The sequence below is a fragment of the Onychomys torridus genome, chromosome 9 (genome assembly GCF_903995425.1).
Source record: "Onychomys torridus chromosome 9, mOncTor1.1, whole genome shotgun sequence".
NCBI classification, from domain to species: domain Eukaryota; kingdom Metazoa; phylum Chordata; class Mammalia; order Rodentia; family Cricetidae; genus Onychomys; species Onychomys torridus.
The window spans coordinates 6589759-6610863 of record NC_050451.1 but is presented as its reverse complement, the minus strand read 5'-3'; the positions used below and the strand labels follow the sequence as shown (position 1 = coordinate 6610863).

The 21105-nt window shown below is 48.8% G+C and overlaps 1 protein-coding gene and 1 non-coding gene across 7 annotated transcripts in view; one reads left to right on the top strand and one right to left on the bottom strand.

Moving 5' to 3' along the window:
* Nucleotides 1-20568, bottom strand: part of Arhgap22 (Rho GTPase activating protein 22) — a 172266-nt gene extending 151698 nt beyond the window's left edge. For 5 of the 6 annotated variants that reach the window (XM_036199831.1, XM_036199832.1, XM_036199836.1 and 2 more), the window contains exons 1-2: nt 20337-20568; nt 17404-17563 (exon numbers count right to left, since the gene is read on the bottom strand). In XM_036199831.1, coding sequence (XP_036055724.1) covers nt 17404-17455 — 52 coding nt within the window. In that variant the 5' untranslated portion in view covers nt 17456-17563; nt 20337-20568. Of the gene's footprint in view, nt 1-17403; nt 17564-17665; nt 17686-20336 lie in introns of those variants that run through there. The other variant, XM_036199833.1, reaches the window with a different exon arrangement.
* LOC118591714 lies at nt 18858-18966 on the top strand. The gene has a single exon (XR_004946003.1). It is a non-coding gene; the product is annotated as a U6 spliceosomal RNA (small nuclear RNA).
* Nucleotides 20569-21105: the final 537 nt, after the last annotated feature.

Here is a 21105-nt window from a genome sequence, read left to right as displayed (position 1 = left end):
GCCATGCAGGCTGAGTCCTGTGTAGAGCTGAGCCCTCCCTGCCATCCTGGAGCCACTCTGCATAGGTGTGAAGAGGAGAATGAAGGCCCACTGTGAGGCCCATTACATGGCTAGTCCTGTGTTGCCACAGCTGACTTTCCGCTGGATCTACAGTTTCGTCTGTCCTTCTTGGCCTGTGAGACTGGGAAACATCTTCCAGTGTCAGCTCCTTGTCCATCTCCACGGCTGGAATGAATCACTCACTCACACCTGAGATTTCAGGGACCTTCTACAAGGCCTGTGAGTGTGTGTGTCCCTGTGCACGCAAGTGTGTGTGTGTGTGTGTGTGTGTGTGTGTGTGTGTGTGTGTGTGCATGCGAGGTGAACGTCTGGGCTGCTTTGGTAGCCTCACTTTGCTGGTGCTATCAGCATGTCATCTGTGTCACCACTGGGAGGGTGGGGGCTGCAGGGTCCCCTGCTCCGGAGGGCAGGTCTTTCCCCCACCTCCTCTCTCTGGTCCCCATTCTGTCATCACTAGGTGTTTAATTGGTGTTGTCTATGTGTTACCACCCGTGGTACTCACTGTCATAGTCAGGAAAGGGTCAAGAGTCTTGGATTCCCACTTTTCTGGGAGTGGTCTATTTAGTGTCTTGGTGCCCAAGTTGGGATAAAGATGCAGAATCTAAAATCACACATTGGAAAACCACCCAGACATACCAGACCAGGGAAAGAGGGATAAGCCCAAAGCATGGAGGCTTGCTTACAAAGCCCCTAATTATGATGGTTGGTATTCAATGTCAACTTGGAATTATCCAGGGGACATACCTCTGGGCATGCCTGTGGCTGTGTTTCCAGGGAGGATGCACTGAGGGAGGAAGATGGACTCTGATTACAGACAACACCATGCCATGGACTGGGACCCCAGATTGAATACAAAGAGAAAAAGGAGGAAGCCAGCTGTGTGTTAGCATCCATCTCTCTCTGCATTACCTGATCCACCCAGGAGTAAGCAGACCACCTCTTACCATCCTCTGGTACAATGGACGATATCTTCAAATTGTGAATCAAAATAAATCCTTCCTACCTTAAGTCACCTTTCATCAGGCACTTTGTCCCAGTGGTGAGAAGTAGAAACTAAAGCAACTATGACCTGTGTCCTTGTGGGTTCTGTAGCCTTATTCTCTGGGAGAAGAGGCTTAGGAACATCAATCTGGTTGAGACACAATAGCTTGTCACATGTCAGCTTCATCTTTACAGTAGCTTCTCTGCCTGCTGGGACCCCCAGGGAGCTGGGCCATTGGATAGGTCTGGCTCTGGGCAAAGGAGGTGGGACCTGTATTTCATGGTCTTGTGTTGTCATACCTAGGGCCAAACCCTGCCTAAAAAAAAAAAAAAAAGAAAAGAAAAGAAAAGAAAAAAAGAAAGAAAGAAAGAAGAAAAAAAAGAAGGATAAGGCTTTGGTTGCTCCCACTTTGCATGGTCATTGACTGGGAGCCTTCCAAGAAGAGAAAAGCATGGAACTGTTTGGAAACCTGGGTGTGGTTGTTTGAATGAAAATGGCCTCAGAGGCTCATGGGTTTGAATACTGGTCCTCGGTTTGTGGAACTATTTGGGAAGGATTAGTAGATATGGCCTTGTTGGAGGACTTTGTGTCGTTGTTGGGTGGTGGGGGCAGGGATTGGCAGTTTCAAATCCACTGTCATTCCCAGTTAGCTCTCTCTGCCTTCTACTTGTGGATAAGGATGTAAGCTCCCAGCTACTGCTTCAGTGCCATGCCTGCCTGCCTGCTGCCAGGCTTTCAATCATGATGGCCGTGGAACTCACTCTCTGAAACTATAACTTCCCAATAACTCTTTCTTCTATAAGTTATCTTGGTTATGATGTCTCTTGACAGCAGCAGAAAGGTAACTAAGTCTCTGAGGCTCACCCCAAGAAAGCAAAGAGCTAGTGGAAGTTGGTTAACCACACTCCTGCCCCCAGGGTAGCAAGTTCTTTCTTGCAGGGTGCTCTGTCTATACATGATCTCTACCGAGCAGAGCTCCATGTGTGTCACTTTTAAACCTCTGTAAATGCCAAGTTCAGGACAAATACTGCTCATCTAAGAGTCTTCATCTGACCTCAACAAGTGCCTGGGACTCGGTTGTAACGAGTATCTTTCAGATTAAGAATGAAATCATTCAGCTGCAAATTCTTTTGGTGGGTTTCTCTAAGAGGAAGTTTCTATCAGAGCATGTGTGAGCCTGGGCTCATAAGGGAGGTGGGGAGAGAGTGGGTGGTTTTGTAGGGTACCTATGGCTACACTATTGGTCAGGCAGAGTCCTCAGGTTCTGTCAAGTCTGGCGTTGAGAGAAAAGAGGGGTACATGATCTCTTCCCCAGAACAAGGTGTTCCTGGCCATGGGACAAGGATGCATTGGGTGTCTAAGTAGTTGTCATCATTTCTGAAGCAGGGTGTGGCAGAGATCGGGGAGGGCTGGCACTCAGATGCGCCGCCCAGAGGCTAAGAGCAGCCCCTGATCTCTCAGGGGTGCAGTGGGGGTCTGAAGTGACTTCTTCTCCCTGAAATCAAAGGTTTCAAAGGGAGGTCAAAGGTTATGTTTGAGAAAATAAAGGTTCAGTATTTTGGTCAGTTTTGCATTGTTGATTAGCAAGCCTGGTCCCTAGTGAAAACACCTGCCTGCAGAGGAGAGGCAGGGCACATGGCAAGGGTGATTGTCCCAGTGTCCCCGTCGGTGAGAACTCCCCTCCTACAGCCCCTATTTCCCTACTCAGATCTTCGAACCCTCACCCTGACACCTCTGTCTGCTTCCGTTCATCTCCCTGCCTCGCGCATCTATGGTCCAGCCCTTGCTGGTTACTTTCTCCAAGGCCACAGACAGCCCAGTCTTTTTCTCTCTTGCTTAGAACTTGGTTGCTTGCTGGGCAGTATCCAGCCCATCCCTGACTTGGGGAAACTCCCCAGATGCCTCTTTGGAAGAAATTATCTGCTTGGCCCCAGGAGGCAGTCAGACACGGCTCTATGACTCAGGCTCAGCTAACCTGGACAGAGTCAACTTTACAGCCTGCATCAGGGACAATGTTCTGTAGTGACACCAGCACCCTGCAGCATGGGGAGGTGTCCTACCACAGGGTTTGCTCTGCCTGCCTGTGCTGCTAGCATGTAGGCCCTCCATGGCTGCTGCCACTTCCGTCCCTTTTCCAAGCCTGCTTTAAGACCCAAAGAGTCTTGTGGGGACTGGAGAGATGGCTCAGAGGTTAAGAGCACTGGCTGCTCTTCCAGAGGTCCTGAGTTCAATTCCCAGCACCCACATGGTGGCTCATAACCATCTGTAATAAGATCTGGCTCCCTCTTCTGGCCTGCAGGGATATATGCAAACAGAACACTGTATGCATAATAAATAAAACTTAAAAAAAAAAAAAAAGTCTTGTGAACTTCCCATAAATTCTCTTGCCTTAGTTGCTTTGGTTGCCTTTCCGTTGGAACTGAAGCCTACATTATACTCCTCAGCCCAAGCTTCCCTGTTCCTCATCTCTCTGACCTTGGTATCTTCCAAAACCAACACAGACACACAGTCTCCCCCTTGCCCATTCTCAACTGAGGTCATTTCCTTCCCTGTTTCCCTGGTTGTGATACCAACTTCATCTCAGTCTGGAAGCCATAGGCTCTTTCCAGACCTGGTCTCTGTAGCCCTTCATTCTGTTTCCTCAGGAGACTCTTGTTGGCCACAGTGACCGTGACTTCCATTTGCCTAAGGGATGCCTCCTACCATGCTACATCCTCTCAATCTTTATTTTATCCTAATCTGTTTCAAAACCTAACTGGGGCTTGGCTATCTGCCTCTCATCTCTACCGGGGTCAAGTGTTTGCATACTGCTTTCCTTCAACTGGTTTCCAGGGACTATTAGTCTTCCTGGCCACCAGCCAGTATTCTCCAAGGCATGGTTTGTACTCAACACCACTATATAGTCTGAGACCACAACCACTGACATGTGACTAAATGACTTTCTTGCAGGTCATTGATGAGCATCTAGCGAAAAAGTTCTATGGCCACCCATTTTGTTAAGAAAACACGCAGCATGCACTTCTGGCATGGTAAGTTCATAGCCTGAGCTCAGAACTCAAGCCCAGCGCAGTTCTGCATAGTTTCCTACCCATTGCCCCAACTGTTCTGATTTCCTGATCATTAGTGGAGCCAATGATACAACTTCACCCAGATGGAAATGTCACTTTTGCTAGTCCTCAGAACCAAACCAGTCTCATGGAGTCATGTCCATGAGGTCTGGTCTTGACCACAGAGGGACATTAATTAAGTGGAGACATTGCTTAGGGACTTGGATATAAGAATGTCATTCAGAGGAGAGTCTCAGCTGGGCATATAACCATGACAGACCACTGAGAAGAATGTGAAACGTAAAAGAAGCCGAAACCAAACTCAGAGAACCCTAGCCCTACACACTGTTAGAAGGAAGAGGGAAGTTTAGTTAGGAGCACTCTAACAGCATAGGCAGAGAAGGTAGGGAGAGCCCAGACAGGAGAGGCTGGCATTGCAAGACTACAACAAGGAGTGTTTCCATGTTGTGGCTCACTGTGTGGTGCCTCGAGGAAAGGGCTGGCAGTGGGAGAGGACAGTTTGCAGAAGACCTGGCCCATGACGCTGTATATGACCAAGTGTAGATTCCCTGTAGGAGAGAAAAAGGAGGCCAGAATTTACAGTCATCAGTAAATTCCAATTCTGGCAATACTATGAACTTCCTACCCCCCAAGCTGTCTCACTGACAAACCAAGACAAGACACAAAGATTTCCAACTAAAAATGCTGCATAGGATATACAGAACGCATGTTTAAAAAGGAACAGCGAAGGCGGGGGAATGAGGGGGCGTAAGATGAAACCATATGTTCTACATGTGGGAAGTGTCATTTTCTACAATGGGTATACCCCTACTAAAAAAGAAAAAGTAATAGATGGCTGAGAAATGAAATGCCAGGGGGATTTCAGAAGTCTTCCCCTTACACCAGCAACAATAACAAAAGCTGATAAGAACTGGCAAGACAACATTTTAGAACTTTACAAATTAATGAGGATTAGCAATTCTTAATTGCTGGGAGAGGTAGGGCCAGTTATCTTAAAGAACGTAGCCTCTAAGTCTACCACATCCCAGAACATTCAGACAGCACCAATTGGCCTTGATGGGGCAGGGGAAAAACAAAGTTGGGTGAGAAGGGAATATTGGGTAGGCATGGGAAGAGTTGAGGGTAAAGGTGAGTAAATATGATCAAAACTTGTATAAAATCCTCAAAGGACTTATTACATATATATAATAAAAAATTAGCCTAAGCTTGCATGGACTGGGGGAAACCCTTAAATCCTTAACTAGAATCCAGAGCTAGAGATCAGTAGGAACAGCTTTGTGACACTTGGCCCACCCACACTCAAGGCCTGTTCCACTTCTGAAGGTCAGCAAAAATCGTACAGAAACCTCAGCCTGCATGCCACTGTAGGGAGTGAAAACTTGGCCAAGGCCTTGCCTTGATCTCACTAACCCAGGACTCTCCCACGCACAGCATGGAGGAGGGGGTTCCCCTCATTTGTCAGGGGCAAATGTTTTGGTCACTGGAGCCTTGGGCAGTAGATAACAGGCCAAAAATTTGCGTGACATAAGGCTTTGGAGAAAAGGCTTGGAGATGAGATGTTTTGGAGAGAAAGAATTGAGACAAAGTCTAACATTTGTGAGCCCGCGGTATTGGTATTTGCGCCTTGCTGTAACCAAAACGCCCAATAGAAACGACGTAAGGGAAGAAAGGTTGGTTTTGGCTCCTGGTTGCACAGTGATTTCTGTCTGTAGTGGGGAAGACATGCCAGTGGGGACATGAGGCAGTGGATGTTCACTTAAAGGCGATCTGGAAGCAGAGGCTGTGGATGGGACCAGGGTATAATTTCAAATCAGACTCCTCCCATCTGCCAGGCTCTACCCCCAAAGCCATGGTGGCCTTCAAAGAAGTACTGTGAGCTGGGGAACAAGCCTTCAAACCGAGCCTGTGGGGAATAACTCAGATAGGAATCATAACATAACGTGCTGAGGAGGCCCTGAGCTGTGTGGTCTTCTGGCTCTTCTCGCCATGAGGTAAAGAGTAAAGCAGAGACATCAGGAGAGGGGCTGAGTGTGGAAGGCATGTACCAAGGCACCACAGAGACTCGGAGATTTTCCACGCAGTGCTTAAACTCTCCATTCAATTACCAATTAGCCTTTGAGATAAAGGAATAAACTTCAACAGCCACACATGACAAGAAATATGTAGTTAACCAAATTAGTTCAGAAAAGCTAGGACACCAATGAACAGGAGCAATTACAATGAGCAGGATCCACAAACCCCAGGAAGGGAAGAATAATCCGAGTTCCTGAGCTACCACAGGGAGGTGGTGTCTATGACAGAGCATGGATGGCATCTTGCCGTGGATGTGGATGGCAACACCAGACCTTGTCAGACGACTGTGGGCAGGGGGTGGCTCTCTACTTCACCCTCAGACTTTGTTCACTGCTTCTGTGAGAAAGCCATCTCTCTCTGCTACCGGGTTCCATCTTTCCAACCCAGGCTGCAGTTCCAGCACGGAATAGGTTGCAGCACGCCTCTCACACAGGCAAGGCGACCCCACTGTCAGTAGGATGGTGAGCAAGAGGGTGGAAATGGCTTAGGGCAAGAGATGAATGATCAGAGACCCATCTAAAGCAAGATGGGACAACAGTTTATGGTAGAGCACTCTGTAGCATGCCCAGGCCTTGGGGGTCCTAGGGTGTCTTAGGAACAGAGACCATACACTTGGAGCCTGGAAGCCGAAAACCAACCATGCCTCCCTACGTTTGGCCCAAGCCAGAAATGCTAGTCCTCTCTTTATTTTTTATTTTATTGAAATTTTAAGTGAAAAGCAGAGAAAGATTTATTTAACATGGCCATATTGAGAGAAGGAAAAAATAAAGAGAATTCAAGCACTGTGTAGAACAGGAGAGAATGGACACCCTACTGATTTTAGTAAGGAGACAAAAGACCTACTCCAATCCATCTTGGAGATGCTAACACGTGGTTCAAATTTCAGTAGAGGGCAAGAGCTAACCTCATCTTTGAAAGAACAAAAGCCATTGGTCCTGGGGTGGCTACTTGCAAAATGTGTCTCAGTGACCTGAGCCATGGACCTGCAGCTGGATGACATTGTCTCGTCACCTCTGGGCACTGTCTGGGTCCTGTTTGGTCCCTGGCAATGAGGTTGGCATGCCCCTTCTGTACTCAACCAGCTTTGGGTGGGTGCTCTGATGTCCTTCAGGGTGGGGCTGCGGCTCTCCACCTAGTCAGCTAGCAAGGGACACAATGACCTGGAGTGTTGAATGGCAGCACTTTAAGTGAAGTTGTAGCATGCTCAGGCCTCCCACTTAGGAAGATCTCCTAGGAAAAGATGTTGTCCCTGGTACAGCCATGTCTCCAACAACCCTAATACCTATGGATTAACTGAATGATTGCATCACATCAGGTGAACTTCAAGAGAGCCTGGACTGAGGTCAGAGATTGGAGTGGCTCTGGAGATCTGTGTACTTTCCTCCAAATACAGCATGTGGATGGAATGACTAAGCAGGCCATTCATGTGGGGGTCCAAACATGTTGACACCTTTCTCCACTCACAGAACTTAGAAGTAAGGGATGACCTGCGTGTTTAAGAACCTGGGCCGAAAACCAAGCTCCTTGTCAACAGGAGTTCTTATCCTGTCACCGGGTGGGTTTGGGCTTCACACAGCTACTGCCAGTGTCCAGAGGCACTAGCCCCGAAGAGGAAGCCAACACAGTGAGTCCCTGTGTCTCATCTTCTCTCACCCTGCTCAGAGGAAGTCAAAAACGGATCACAAAATACCACTTCCTGAAACTAACAGTGGTGCGGGTGGTTTTTTTTCTTTCTCCGTGTGAAACAAGATTGATTGAGTGCTGGGCCATGTGAGAGGCTCTCAGTTACTCATCTTGAGTCACTCCTGACACCCAATACCAGCTGGGTCACTGCTGAGCCTGGCTGGACCCTGTCCATGTCCCTGTTCCTGCTTTAAGATGGCGATAGGAATACCATCTGTCACGTGTGTGAGGATCAAAGGAAAGGAGCCGTGGCCATCACTTCCCAGGCGCTGACCCCTCTAATGGGAGTGGCTCAGGATGAGTCTTTAAACTTGGTCCCTAGCACAGTGCTTCTTGGAAGCTCCTGCATGGAAGGAGTGGGAGAAGCCTCTTTTGCATTTCTAAAGCTCCCGAGTCTTTAAAATTTTTTATTTTGTTTATTATTATTACTGTGTGTATGTGTATATGTGAGGGGGTGGAGGTCAGAGGACAACTTTGTGGGATTGATTCTCTCTTTTCACCTTTATTTGGGCTTTGGGAACCAATGCAAGACACCAGGACTGTGTGGTTGCCTGGTCTCTGTTAATGCTGCAATTCTGGGAGAATGAGGTCAGGTTGAATCAACTAGGTGACTAGTTGAGGGGTGGGGCTGAAGGTCAAGTTTAACCACCAGTGATCTAGTTGGTCAAGCTTTATGATGCCACCATAAAGTCCCTCGATGAGGAGTTTCAGGGGGCTTTCAGGTTGGTGAAACATGGAGGTTCTGGGTATATGGCACATTCTGAGGGGTGTGGAGGCTTCCTCCCGTCTCTCAGCCCTTACTCTACTATTTCTTCCATCAGGTTGTCCAGAGTCGTATCTCTTATAGTAACTAGTGTATTCTTGAGGTTTGTGAGCCATCCTAGTGAGCTACCGAAACTGAGGAGAGCAGTGGGAACCTTGTATAAGTGGCTGAGAGGACAGAGGATGGACATGACGAAGGGCATGTGATAACTTCTGATCTAATCACTGTGGGCACACACTAGCATGAGCCGTGGGTGAGGCTGGGTACTGTTGTTCCTGTCTACTGTGTGGATGGCTGTGGAGGTCTCTGGGGCGTCATCCAAGCTACCAGCTTCACTGATTACATGTTGTAGGGCTGGGCACAAGGTTGGCTCAGCCTGGAAGAAGGAAGAAGGGACCCCTTGTCTTTTACAAAAGGCGCTGTCTGGACTTGGGGTGCGGGTCCTGCTGTGAATTACGTGGAGAGTCAGCCTTAGGGAAAGAATGGACCCGGGGAAGGCAGTGGCTGCAGCTGGACTCTGGCTCTTCTTTCTCCTTGCAAGGGGAGAGTTGATCATTTTTGAAGGTCCTGGGACAGCAGGGCGTACTTATCCTTAGGCTCCAGCCATCCCTGCTTTCCAACTCTACACACACACAATGTGGCCAGGAGCACATTGTGAGTGAGTGGGAGTGTCTGCTCTTAACAAATGTCACAACTGTTAGTAGTTAATATTTGCTGAGCACATGCCACACAGTAGGAGCTACTATCCTGCGTGACAAACTGCTATGATACTTCATGTCATAGAGGAAAATGGAGCCCAAAGAGGGTGCATGATACATGAAACGTCATTCACTAGGAGGTGGCTAAGCTGGCATCTCAAACCCAGCCTGGCAGTTTAAGTAATACTAGGTGGCCCCGTCTATCTTCACCAGGAGAACACGGCCTCTGGCTCCATAATGCTGACCTAGCTCTCTAGGGAAACATTATCCCCTAGGAATTTCTTACTTAAGGTACACCCTCAGCATTGATGGCTGGCTTACTGGGGCTGTAGATCCCTGTCCTTATTTCCCCAACACAGGACAACCATAACAAGCACATTTAGCCGCAGGGCACCAAGTAGTCAACTGAGGCTGCCGTGTGCCTGTGTTTCCATCCAACTCCTCCCTGCCCACAGTGCCCAGCCCCCTACTGTGTCCATCTCAGTCCACTCCCAAGGCCTGCAGGCTCAGTGAGCACCAGGGTGCTGCTGAGAATGGGCTCAAGGGCTTGAGCTGGTTGTTCCACTCAGCACGCTGCCATCCACTTGTGTTCCCACTCAAGGAGGAGAAGCATGCATGCATCAGGGTCCTCAGGAGATGGTGGCAGCTAGTTTTGTCTGCTGGGAGGCAAGTTTGGAGTGCTCGACACTCCTCTATGCTGCCTGAATTCTTGCCTTGAGTTCTTGCTCTGAGCCCGCAACAGCTGGCAGATGGTATGCCAGGCTCCAAATGGTGTTCCCTGTGCCCGACTCTCCACCTTTCCATTCTGTGTTTTTTTTTTTTTTTTCTCTTTTTCTGGAGCTGAGGACCAAACCGAGGGCCTTGCCCATTCTGCTTTTTTAAATTCTGCAAGGACTTGGGGAGAGGAGCTCAGCTCTTAACGTGCTTGGCTTACCACCAAGTGGACCTGGGTTTTATTCCCAGAATCTATGTGAAAGGTTGGGCCTGGTGGTGTGTGCTGGGAAGTGGAGACAGGCAGATCTTTGGGGCTCTCTGGCCATCCAAATTAGCCTCTTTGGAAATATGAGAGGCTTTGCCTCAAAAAAAAGTGGGTGGCTTCTGAGTAAGGACACCTGAGGTTGTTCTGTACATCTAGCAACACACACACACACACACACACACACACACACACACACATACAACACACACTACAGTTCTCAGTCAGAGATTAACAATAGTGTCATTATGGGAAGGGAACTCTTGTGAATTCAGGACTTACTCTGAGCTTTCTGTTAGCTTTGCTTTTTATTAGATATTCTGTTCCCACCTCAGCTCTGTAAGGGATATCTAGTATGGCAACCCTTCCCACACCAAAATGGACAGCATAAGATGATAGAGTAAGCAATGTCAGCCGACAGATGTGGGGCAGATGCGGAGGGTAGAGGGCAGAAGACTTGCTGTGGTTTTCATTCTCCACCCACCTCAGGGATGTTGTTTCCCCAGCTGGGCAGGAACAGAGGTCACCACAGGAAGCTGGCTCTGAGAAAGCTGCTGACTCAGCCCCATGGGCTCCCTGGAGGGCAGTGCGCCTGGCACAGTATCTGTCTAGACATCTGCTGAGGACTCTGCCTGCGCTGTTTTTTGGGCACACGATGGAACTATGAGCCCCAGGGCCCCAGAAGGTACCTGCTGGAGACCGGGCCTTTACAGAGGTGGTTGAGTGATGTGAGGTCATATGGTGGCCCTAATCCAACCTGATTGGTGTCCTTACAAGAGGAGCATGGAAGAAAACAGCCACAGACAGAGGGATGACCATGTCCCTGCTAGCAGATCTGTGTTAGCGGAAACACAGAAAGAAGTGTGCACCAGCAGGACAGCAGCCCCGGAAGAACTGAAGAAGACCAGAGATGACAGAAGCAAGGACTCATGGGAATATTCTTCAAACATATGGTTTTGTTTTATATCATTTTACTTTTAATCTATTTTAACTGATACACTAAAATTCTCCATGTTAAAGATACTAGTCACTCTCCACAGTCAGATTAAGTTGCAATCTTCTCATACCACTAAGGTGTGTCTTTGGGGGTAAGACTCCTGTGGGAATTCAGGGGAAAACATTTAAATCTGTATCGTTGCTTACAGTAAGTAGTGAGACCTAGTCACATATTCTCTGTAAGAGAGCCATCACAGCTCAAAGTCACAAACAGAAAGGAAAAGGACAGAAAAAGATGTGTTGAATGTGTTGGATCACAGCTGGTGAGACAGCTGGACCTGATCATGTCATTCCACAGTCCACAGGTGCCATCACGAGGGAAGAAACATTGTGACGGAGCTATTCCCAGGGACTAACACATGAACACATCAGCAAGCTGCTATGGTTTGATCTAAAGAGCCTCTAGACCAGTGGCTCTCAGCTCCCCTAATGCTGCAGCCCATTAGTATAGGTCCTCACGTTGTGGGGACCCCAACCATACAAGTGTTTTCATTCTTACTTCAGAATTGTAATTTTGCTACTGTTATGAATTGTAATGTAAATATCTGATATACAGGATATCTGCTATGTGACCCTGTGAAAAGGTCATTTGACCCCAAAGGGGTTGTGACTCACAGGTTGAGAACCACTGCCCTAAAGGCTTAAAGAACAAAAGACTTGCTTCCCAGCCTGTACTGATGCTGGGTCTTAAAGAGGTTGGCATCTAATTGGAAGAGGTTTGGTCACTGGGGGCATGTTTCTGAAGGAGACAGCAGGTGTCTTCCTTCTGTCCTTATTTCCTGGATGCAGTGGGTGAATAGTCCTCTGGCACAGGTTCCTGGAAAGGTACTATGCTGCCAGGGACCCAAAGTAAAGGACACGTGACTATGACCTTCTCTTTTAGTAAACTGATTTAAAAACTTGCTTTTAAAAGTTATCATTATCATTGTGTGTGAATGTGAGCGTGGATGTGCCACAGTGCTCATGTGGATGTCAGAGGCCAGCTTCAGGAGTCAGCTCTCTCCTTTACTGTGGATTCCAGAGAATGAACTCTGCAGTAAGTGCCTGCAAACTGACTGTGTGTGTGTGTGTGTGTGTGTGTGTGTGTGTGTGTGTTGTGTGTGTGTGTACACACATGAATGTGCATTGTGTGTGTCAATGTGGGTCCTGTGTGTCACAGTGGAAGTATGGAGATCAGAGACAACCTGGGATGTTAGCTGTCTCCCACTCCACCTGCCCCACTTTGTTTCAGAGGGGGCCTCTTTCATTCATTTTTCCCCACTGTGTACACCAGGCTAGCTGGAGGAAGATCTGAGGAGTCCTGTCTCCACCTCCACCCCATCTTCTTATAGTGGCACTGGGATTTCAGAAGCGTGTGCTGTGTGTCCAGCTTTTATATACCTTCTGGGGATTTGAACTCAGGTCCTCATGCTTTCGTGACAAGAGCTTTTATCTACCGTACCATCTCTAAGGCCCTAGCAACTTGATTTTTTCAGGCATTTTGTCACAGTGACAGGAGGCTTAACTCAGAAGGGGCAAGCGATATCAATGTATACATGCCTAAGAAGAGTCTCAAATACTCGAAGCAAAGACTAGCCCTATGGGGAAAAGGCAGTTAAGTAATAAGACTTGAGAGTTAAATTATAAGATTTTCATGCCCCAGTCTCAATAACGGAAGAATATTTAGACAGGCCACCAGTAGCTTCGTGAAAGGTGTTTCACATGGCTAATTGAGCTTAATGGGCACACAAAGCATGCCCCCTACAGATGTCTTCAGGGTGGATTATATGCTAGGCAATAAAGTAGAACCTGATGAGCTTGAAAACTGAAATGATACAAAGTACATTATCTGACTATACTGGACTTAAATTGGAAATAATAACAGAAAGAAAAATAATTGGAAATTGTCAAATACTTGAAAGCTAACACAATTTTAACTCTAAGTGCAACCCTTAGGATATCAGTAAAGCACATTTCTACCTTAAGAAACCGGTAAAATCAAGCCAGACCCGGAGCCATAAAGATGAGCACATTCAGACATACAATGAAACAGAAAAAGCAAACCACGAGAGGAAAATCAGTGAAGAAAAAAGAAGTTCTTTCAAAAGATGAAAAAACTCAGCAAACCTTTAACCAGACTGACCAATAATAAAAAAGTACCAGGAATGAATAAGGAGACCTTGGGTCAATGCCACAGGATCTACAGAAGCTTATAAAGGACCGCTGTGAGCAAACAATGCCAAAAAAGGCGGGCACCCACAAAGCAGGCAGAACCCCAGGATGACAATTATCCAGTGTCCTGAACAATGATGCTTCCAAAAGTCTTCCATCAAAGGACTGTCCTGGTTAGCTGTATTGAAAACTTGGCCCAGCCTGAAGCAGTGATTCTCAACCTTTCTGAAGCGGTGACCCTTTAATACAGTTCCCAGGTGGTGGTGACCCCCCACCCATAAAATTATTTTGTTGCTATTTCATAACTGCAATTTCGCTACTGTTATGAATCATAATGTTAATACCTGACATGTAGGATATCTGATATGTGATTCCCAAAGGGGTCACAACCCACAGCTTGAGAACCATTGGGCTAGTGTCACCCAGAAAGCAGGAACCTCAACTGAAGAATCACCTCGATCAGATTGCCTTTAGCCATATCTGGGAGAGACTGTCTTGACTGACTGATGCTGCAAGGCCAAGCCATCTGTGTGTAACGTCATCCTTGGGAAGTTGGTCCTGGGCTATGTAAGAAAGCTCACTAAACACGAGGCAGAGAATGTGCCAGTAAACAACCTTCTTCCATGGTTTCTGCTTCAGCTCCTGGCCTGACTTCCCTCACATATGAACTATGACCTCAAAGGTTGAGCCAAATAAATCCTTTCCTTCCCGAAATGATTTTGGTCATGCCATTTATCACAGCAACAGAAAGCAAACTTGAACAATAGTTTTATGTCAACTTGACACAAGCTAGAGTCATCTAAAAGGAGGACATATAACTTGAGAAAATGCCTCCACAAGATCCAGCTGCAGGACATTCTCTTAACCAGTCATTGATGTCAGAGGTCCCATTGTGGGTGGGGCCATGCCTGAGCTGGTAGTCTGGGTTCTACAAGAAAGCAGGCTGAGCAAGCCAAGATGAGCAAGCCAGGAAGCACATTCCTCATGCCTCTGCTTCAGCTCCTGCCTCCAGGAGTTCCTGCCCTGACTTCCCTTGATGAGGAACAGTGATGTGGAAGTGAGTTTCTTTTGGTCATGGTATTTCATCACAGCAATAGTTACCCTAGCTAGGACGGACAAAGAAAGGGGATTGCTTCCCAACTCACTCTTTGAAGCCACTGTTCTGATGTCACAGACAGACAAAGGATTATACAAATGTAGACTGCTGCCCACCATTCCTCATGAACACACCCAACAGTGCCTAGAGAATGTAACTTCTGGTAAGATGTAAAAATATAAACCTTTAGTAAATAGAGTCCATTCCAGGAACTCGACCTAATTCTGACACCTGAGAGATGCAGAATCTGTATGTCTGTTCATTTGTTAACATTAATAGAACCCAGGACATAAACTAGGTGACTCTCCCACAAGGCACAAAAGCATCCAGCCAAGTAGTGCTGGCTTCCTACTATGAGGGAGGTTCCAGCAGGTCCTCTGGCAGAACAGTGCATGAAGTGATGGATGTGAGGTCCAGCAGAGGGACTTAATCCTCAAGAACTATACATTTGTCTCGAATCTCTACAAGCATCAATCAAGAGTGAGCTTACGTTCCTTAATAACGTTCTCCAGGAGTGATGACTAATCTCGCTGTCAGCTTGGCCACATCTGGAATCAACTAAAACACAAGCAGCTGTGCATGTCTGTGAGAGAGTTCTCTTAAATGGATCATCTGAGGTCAGAAGACCCACCCTAAATCTGAGCCATACCTTCTGGTGGCAGTCCACATGAAAAGGCACGGGAGAAGGGAGCTCTTGCTTTTTGTCTGCCCCTCCCTCTCGATAGCAAGTTCATGATCCTCCTGTGGAGGTAGCTATTGGAGTATTCTCATACCTTGCTGGTTTTAGAACCCTCTTCTTTGGAATTTCGACATAAACCAGCTGAGCCATCCAGACTCTTAGACTGAACAACTACCAGATTCTTGGCCTTTCTGTTGAGAGACAGGCATTGTTGGACTAGCTGGACCACACAGCTTGTAAGTCACTCTAATAAATCCCATATATATTCTATCAGTCCTGTTCTTCTAAAGAACCCTCAGTAAACCAGGAGAGAGAGAGAGAGAGAGAGAGAGAGAGAGAGAGAGAGAGAGAGAGAGAAAGAGAAAACAAGATCAAGGATGAAGAGAGAGAAGTTGTCCCCACAGCCACCTAACACCTCCCCTCTCCAAAGCCTTCTGTGGAATGACACTGCCATTTTCCCCAAAGTCACTTAAGGGTCTGAGATGATCATCGTTGGAGGCAGATGATCATCAACACCGTCACCAGGAGGAAAGCACAGACACTCGCTACATCACACACGAACCCAGATGACAGCATGCTGAGTGTGAAAGGCCCGGCACAGAGAAACACACATGCACTTATCAGATCTGTGCAGCAGCTAAGTCCATGCAGACAGACAGACTGGTGGCTGTCAGGGCTGTGCGCGGGGACTGCATAGTCCGTGCAGGATGACATGGACGATGGCAATGCTCATCAGCTAGTCCGAGGCCGTGGCCACACAGGATGCTGCATGTACGGACTGCCACTTTACACTTCAAAACTCTAACTCTTGGCCATGTGAATTTTATTTAATATAAAAAATCAATACCATCTTATTCATTAAATTCTCCTGTAGCATCTCCTTTGTCCCTTTCTCAACAGTTGGCACATGCCCCTGGAGGTGGGGGTATAATCCATCATATCAGACAAATCTGGCAGCTGACCCTTCAGAAAAGCCAGGGCTTTTCATTTGGAGCTGGATGACACCGTGACCCCAGTTGGAGGCAAACACCCAGAGATTGTCAGATATTGTGATCTCAGCCGCCCCAGCCTGATTTCTCCTCTGATCTCTGTACATTGGTTCCAGCGGAGCTTACACCTAGAATCTAGCCCAGACTCAGAGCCTACTCCTGGCTTCCAGTCCACTCAACTCTGCCTCTGTGAAAGAGGAATCTTTCTCCTCACCCCACATATGCCTGCTCAGGAAGACAACAGTGCAGCTGCCGTCCAAACCCTGTGGCTCTCTTCACTTTCTCCTGATGCTGTTGATGACATAAGAATGTGCTGAAGCCTGGGGTCCACCTAAGACTGCTAAGCAGATATTTCCAGAGGAGGCTGGGGAGTTTGAAGAGCTTCCTTAGTTTTTAAGGCAGGACCAGGGGCCCTGAGGATACCCACAGATGATCTCTGTTTCTGGAATTCAGCTCTCAGGTCCATACTACCAGAGAACATCTGCTAGCTACAAACACAACCAGTTCCTTCCTGTCTGGGGTCCTGCCTGTACCCATACATTTGGGTAGGGCACCTGAGGGGTACACCTAGCCAGTACCTGCTGGACTTAGCACCTATATGACTCAGCACCTGCAAAGCTAGGCACCTGTATGACCTTGTACCTTCTGGACCTACATTGGTGTGACCCAGCACCTACAAGACTCGGCTCTTGAAGAGACCAGCGCCTTCAGTGCACACCCGACCAGCATCTGCCTATGACTCAAACGGACAATAGTCCCACTGTGGCTAATTGCTTCCTTCCCAGCCCTTTCCTGGGGCTACTCAGCCATTGTCCACATCTTTCAGCTCACTGCCAGGCTCGGTTGTTTCCTGGCACAGGCAGAGGAGCCTTGGGGTGCACCACTCTCCCTGTGGAAGCTTTGCCTAGTGTCCAAGCAGGTTATGGACATGGTGGTCCTCATGGACACCAAATGGAGTCCAGGACCCCTGACATTTGCTGTCATGTTGGAGCCCATTTTTCAAGCAGACATAGAGCAGATGCTGGGTTACAGGGCTGAGTGCTGGGAACTGAAGAATAATTGAGCCCTGACCATCTGCACCGTACCCACAGCCCACAAGACCAAGGAGGCTCTTTCAGTGGCCCCAAGCGACCCCACCCTCAAGCAAGAAGTCAAACACACAGTTTTCCCCACACAGCCAAATCCTTACTGAAGTATCTGGCAGCGAAGGTTCTTCTTTTGCTGGAAGCTGTTGGCAGCATCGCTAAGCTGGCAATCTGCAGATTTCTCCCGAAGCTTCTTTCGAAGGCAGCAGCCACATCCTCAGGCAGACAAGCTAATTTCTGGTTTCAGCAGCAGGCGATCAGCATCTATAGTAAAGAAATATATTTAGAATGCCCTTTACAGGCATTTGCCTGGATTTCCAACATGAAGCCTGCTGTGAGGAATGCGTTTCTCTGCGGAGCATGTACCTAGGGGATCTGAGAGCAAACTTGGGGAAGTCAGAGTATCAGTTCCTCAAATCTGTAAAATGGGACCAGCAGTGACAACTGCTTCTGAGAGGGAACAGATGCCAGATTCGTCAGCGGAAGCAGGGACTTTGTGAGCCAAGAACACTAGCTGCTAGATTTGGGTTTCCCAAGGAGCCATTGTGGACCTAAGGGAACATGTACAAATTTCTCTGAACATGTGGGCTGACTTCTGGTTTGCACGATGGCGTCTGGGGCTTCTGATCCAGGTGCAGGGGTGGAGCCCAGGAAAGCCATGTCACCTCCTCAGGGTGCACCTTCTCCATTTTATTTTTGGAAATCTGTCCTTATACCATCCATTACATCACTTACAGTCATGGAAAACTCATGCGAACAAACAAACTTGTTTATAAGTAGCCAAGTGGTGTGTCTGCAGTCATCAACATCACGCAGCAGCCCTAGTGACCTAAGACAAAGCTGGACTCTAAGGTGGCAGGCACAATGTCACCTGTCTTAATGCATCTGATGTATCTGCAGATGGAGGAGCACCTCCTGGGAGGAGAAGCCTAGAATGTTCTTCCCCTTCTCACCTTGTCTACTCTGCTAGTCTCTGCAAGCTGAGCTTGTATCAGGCCTGAAGTTACAATGTGAGTCCTGGTGGGGAAGCAGAAATGTGGGGGAGGTAGAGCTGTGTGGGGGAGGTAGGGATGTGGGGAGGTAGGGATGTGGGGAGGTAGTGATGTTTGTAGGGGTTGTGATGTGGTGGGTTGTGATGTGGGGGTTGTGATGTGGGGGTTGTGATGTGGGGAGGTAGGGATATTTGTGGGGGTTGGGATGTGGGGATGTGGGGATGTGTGGGTTGGGATGTGTGGGTTGGGATGTGGGGGTTGGGATGTGGGTGTTGGGATGTGTGGAGGTAGGGATATTTGTGGGGGTTGGGATGTGGGGTGTCATCAGTTCTTCACCATGCCACAGGCAGCGGAAACTTGGGGCTCTGGACTAGTGGCTGGCCTTCTGTGGGCTGTGCTGGGAAGAAGTGCTTCTGGATCACACTTCAGCATTTGGGCACAGTTCCTGTCACTGAGCCGTGTCCAGGGAAGTGATGGGACAGCACCTGGAATGGAGAGGGCAGACTATCTCTGGGATAGCCAAGAGAAGGACAAAGTGGGTAAACATGACATCTATAAGAGCCCAGGTGCTTGCTTCGGCAGCACATATACTAAAAATTGGAACGATACAGAGAAGATTTAGCATGGCCCCTGCGCAAGGATGACACGCAGATTCATGAAGTGTTCCATATTAAAAAAAAAAAAAAAAAAAAAAAAGCCCAGGCCCAAGATGCCAGCATGACCTTGGGCCCAGGAGCCCAGACAGCCCAGAGTTCACGCCTGAGCCTGGAGCCTCTAGGGATAGGGTAGAGACAGAGCTGGAGCTGGAGCTGAAGACCTGGAGCTGGTCCTGACGAGTCTAGAGTGACGCCTTCCTTCTGTCCTAGAGGCACACAGGGCTTGAGAACACAGGTGAACTGGGATGGGTGGGGACACTGGTGGTGGAGGCACCCCCAAACCCATTGGAGCAAGACTTGGAATGGAAGTTCTGGGTCCATACCCTGGGGCTGGTTCCTAGTAGGACACAAAGCTAGGAGTGGTGTATGTCTGTAATTCCAGCACTCAGGAGGTGGAGGCAGAGGACCAGAAGTTCAAGGTTACCCTCAGCTGCATAGTAAGTTCAGGGCCAGCCTGGGCTACATGAAACCCTGTTTAAAAAACGAAACAAAACAAGAGTAAAGTTAGAGTTGAATTCATGTATTGGCTCCTTTAGGAGGAACATCCTCATGACCTGGGTGGCAGGCAAGGCTGGATCCAGCAGGCTGATACTGTCAACTAAGCCTGGGTTTCTTTCCTGTTCTTTTTGCTTCTAGGGTGTATTCTCCTCCCTCCCCTCTGGGTGGGATCAGCTTCAGGGGCTAATATTTCTTTTCTCCCACCCAGCAGGAGGAAAGGGTAGATTTTCCAGTCTTAGAAGGACCAAGGAGCCTCTCCCAACCACCTTAAAACCCTTCTTTCCTTAGGACTTATTTGGGGGGGCACTAAGCAACCCACCTGAGATGCGGCAGAGAGGGGTCACCTCTGTGAAAGAGAGAAAAACTGCTCTCCACCCTCCACCTCAGCCTTCCCCTAACCCACCTTTCTAAGCCAGGCCAAGAACAGGCCCCACCCAGCCAAGCCAAGCACAGCAGGGGCCTGCTTTCAGAGGGTGAGGGGGACGCCTCCCTGAACATGACTCAGCTCTAGCCATGGCTCCGCACCATGCTCACAAATCGGTTTGCCCTGGACTCAGGCCAGTGCCCCTGTGGCCTACCTCACTCTGCTTTCCGGCACTAGTAACAGCTGGCATAGGATTGTGTACCAGACACGTTTACCTGACACCTGACAGCACCTGGGGAAGGCTCTCACTGGGGAATCGTGATGCTCCCAGCCAAGCAGAGATTTAATGTGGCCGAGGAGGGGTTTTAAAGTCCATCTTTAAAGTATGAACTCACAGCCCGTGGTCTGGAAGTTTGTGCAGCCGTGGCTGCACACTCACTCAGCACAGGGTCGCTGCTGGGTGAGAGCCCTGCTGTGTGTGCGCGACAGTGAAGTCCTGGCTCACCTGGACGTTCACCTCTGCTCACCTGAACCTGGAGAGCAGGCTTCTCCATCTCTGCCTGATCCTCCGGGGGCTCCTTCTTCGGCGCCTAGAGGGAGCACACGGGTTGCCTCCCCTCTTCTCACCCCGTGGGAGCCCGAGCCGTGGGCTCCCTGCCTTTAGTCCTGCCTCGGGCTCCCATGGGATGAGCCCGCTGGCAGGACCAGGGGATGCTACCCAGGCTGAACATCGTCAGGCAGGATGCAGGTTTCCTGTCTCCTCGGTGCCTCTGGGGATGATGCTCTGACGGCAATCCTTGGCTGGCCTCTTAAGGCTGCAGCAGCCTCAAAGGCTTGGAAAGCGTTCCGGTGAAAGGCTGCGGGGAAGTGCCTCGCCTGGGAGGGCCTGGGTTGTCTGGTTTGGAGCGCCCTCTCGTGGTCTTTCGAGGCGCTGTCGCCCGTGCTCCGGGACCCTGGTCTTGTTCCCGCCTGTTGAATTTTGCTTACACTTCATCACCTGCTGGTGTGTATAGTTCCTGGGGCTTCCAAAGATTCTTGTTCCCATCAAATCAGTCCTCGCGCCTTGCTTCATGATTAGGCCCTGAGAACTACAGCAATAAGAGCCTTTGGGTAGCAGAGCAGAGATACGACTGTCTCCTAAGCCATAAGCGACACAGGGGCGTTAAAAAACAAGGCCCAGGAAAGAAGTGGGGAGGTGCCCACAGTGCGGGGGCGGAGGGGGCAGAAAGTCTCCTTCTCTCAGAATGGGCCAGGCTCTCACTCACCTGGGCTCAGCAAAGGCACTGCCAGGCATCA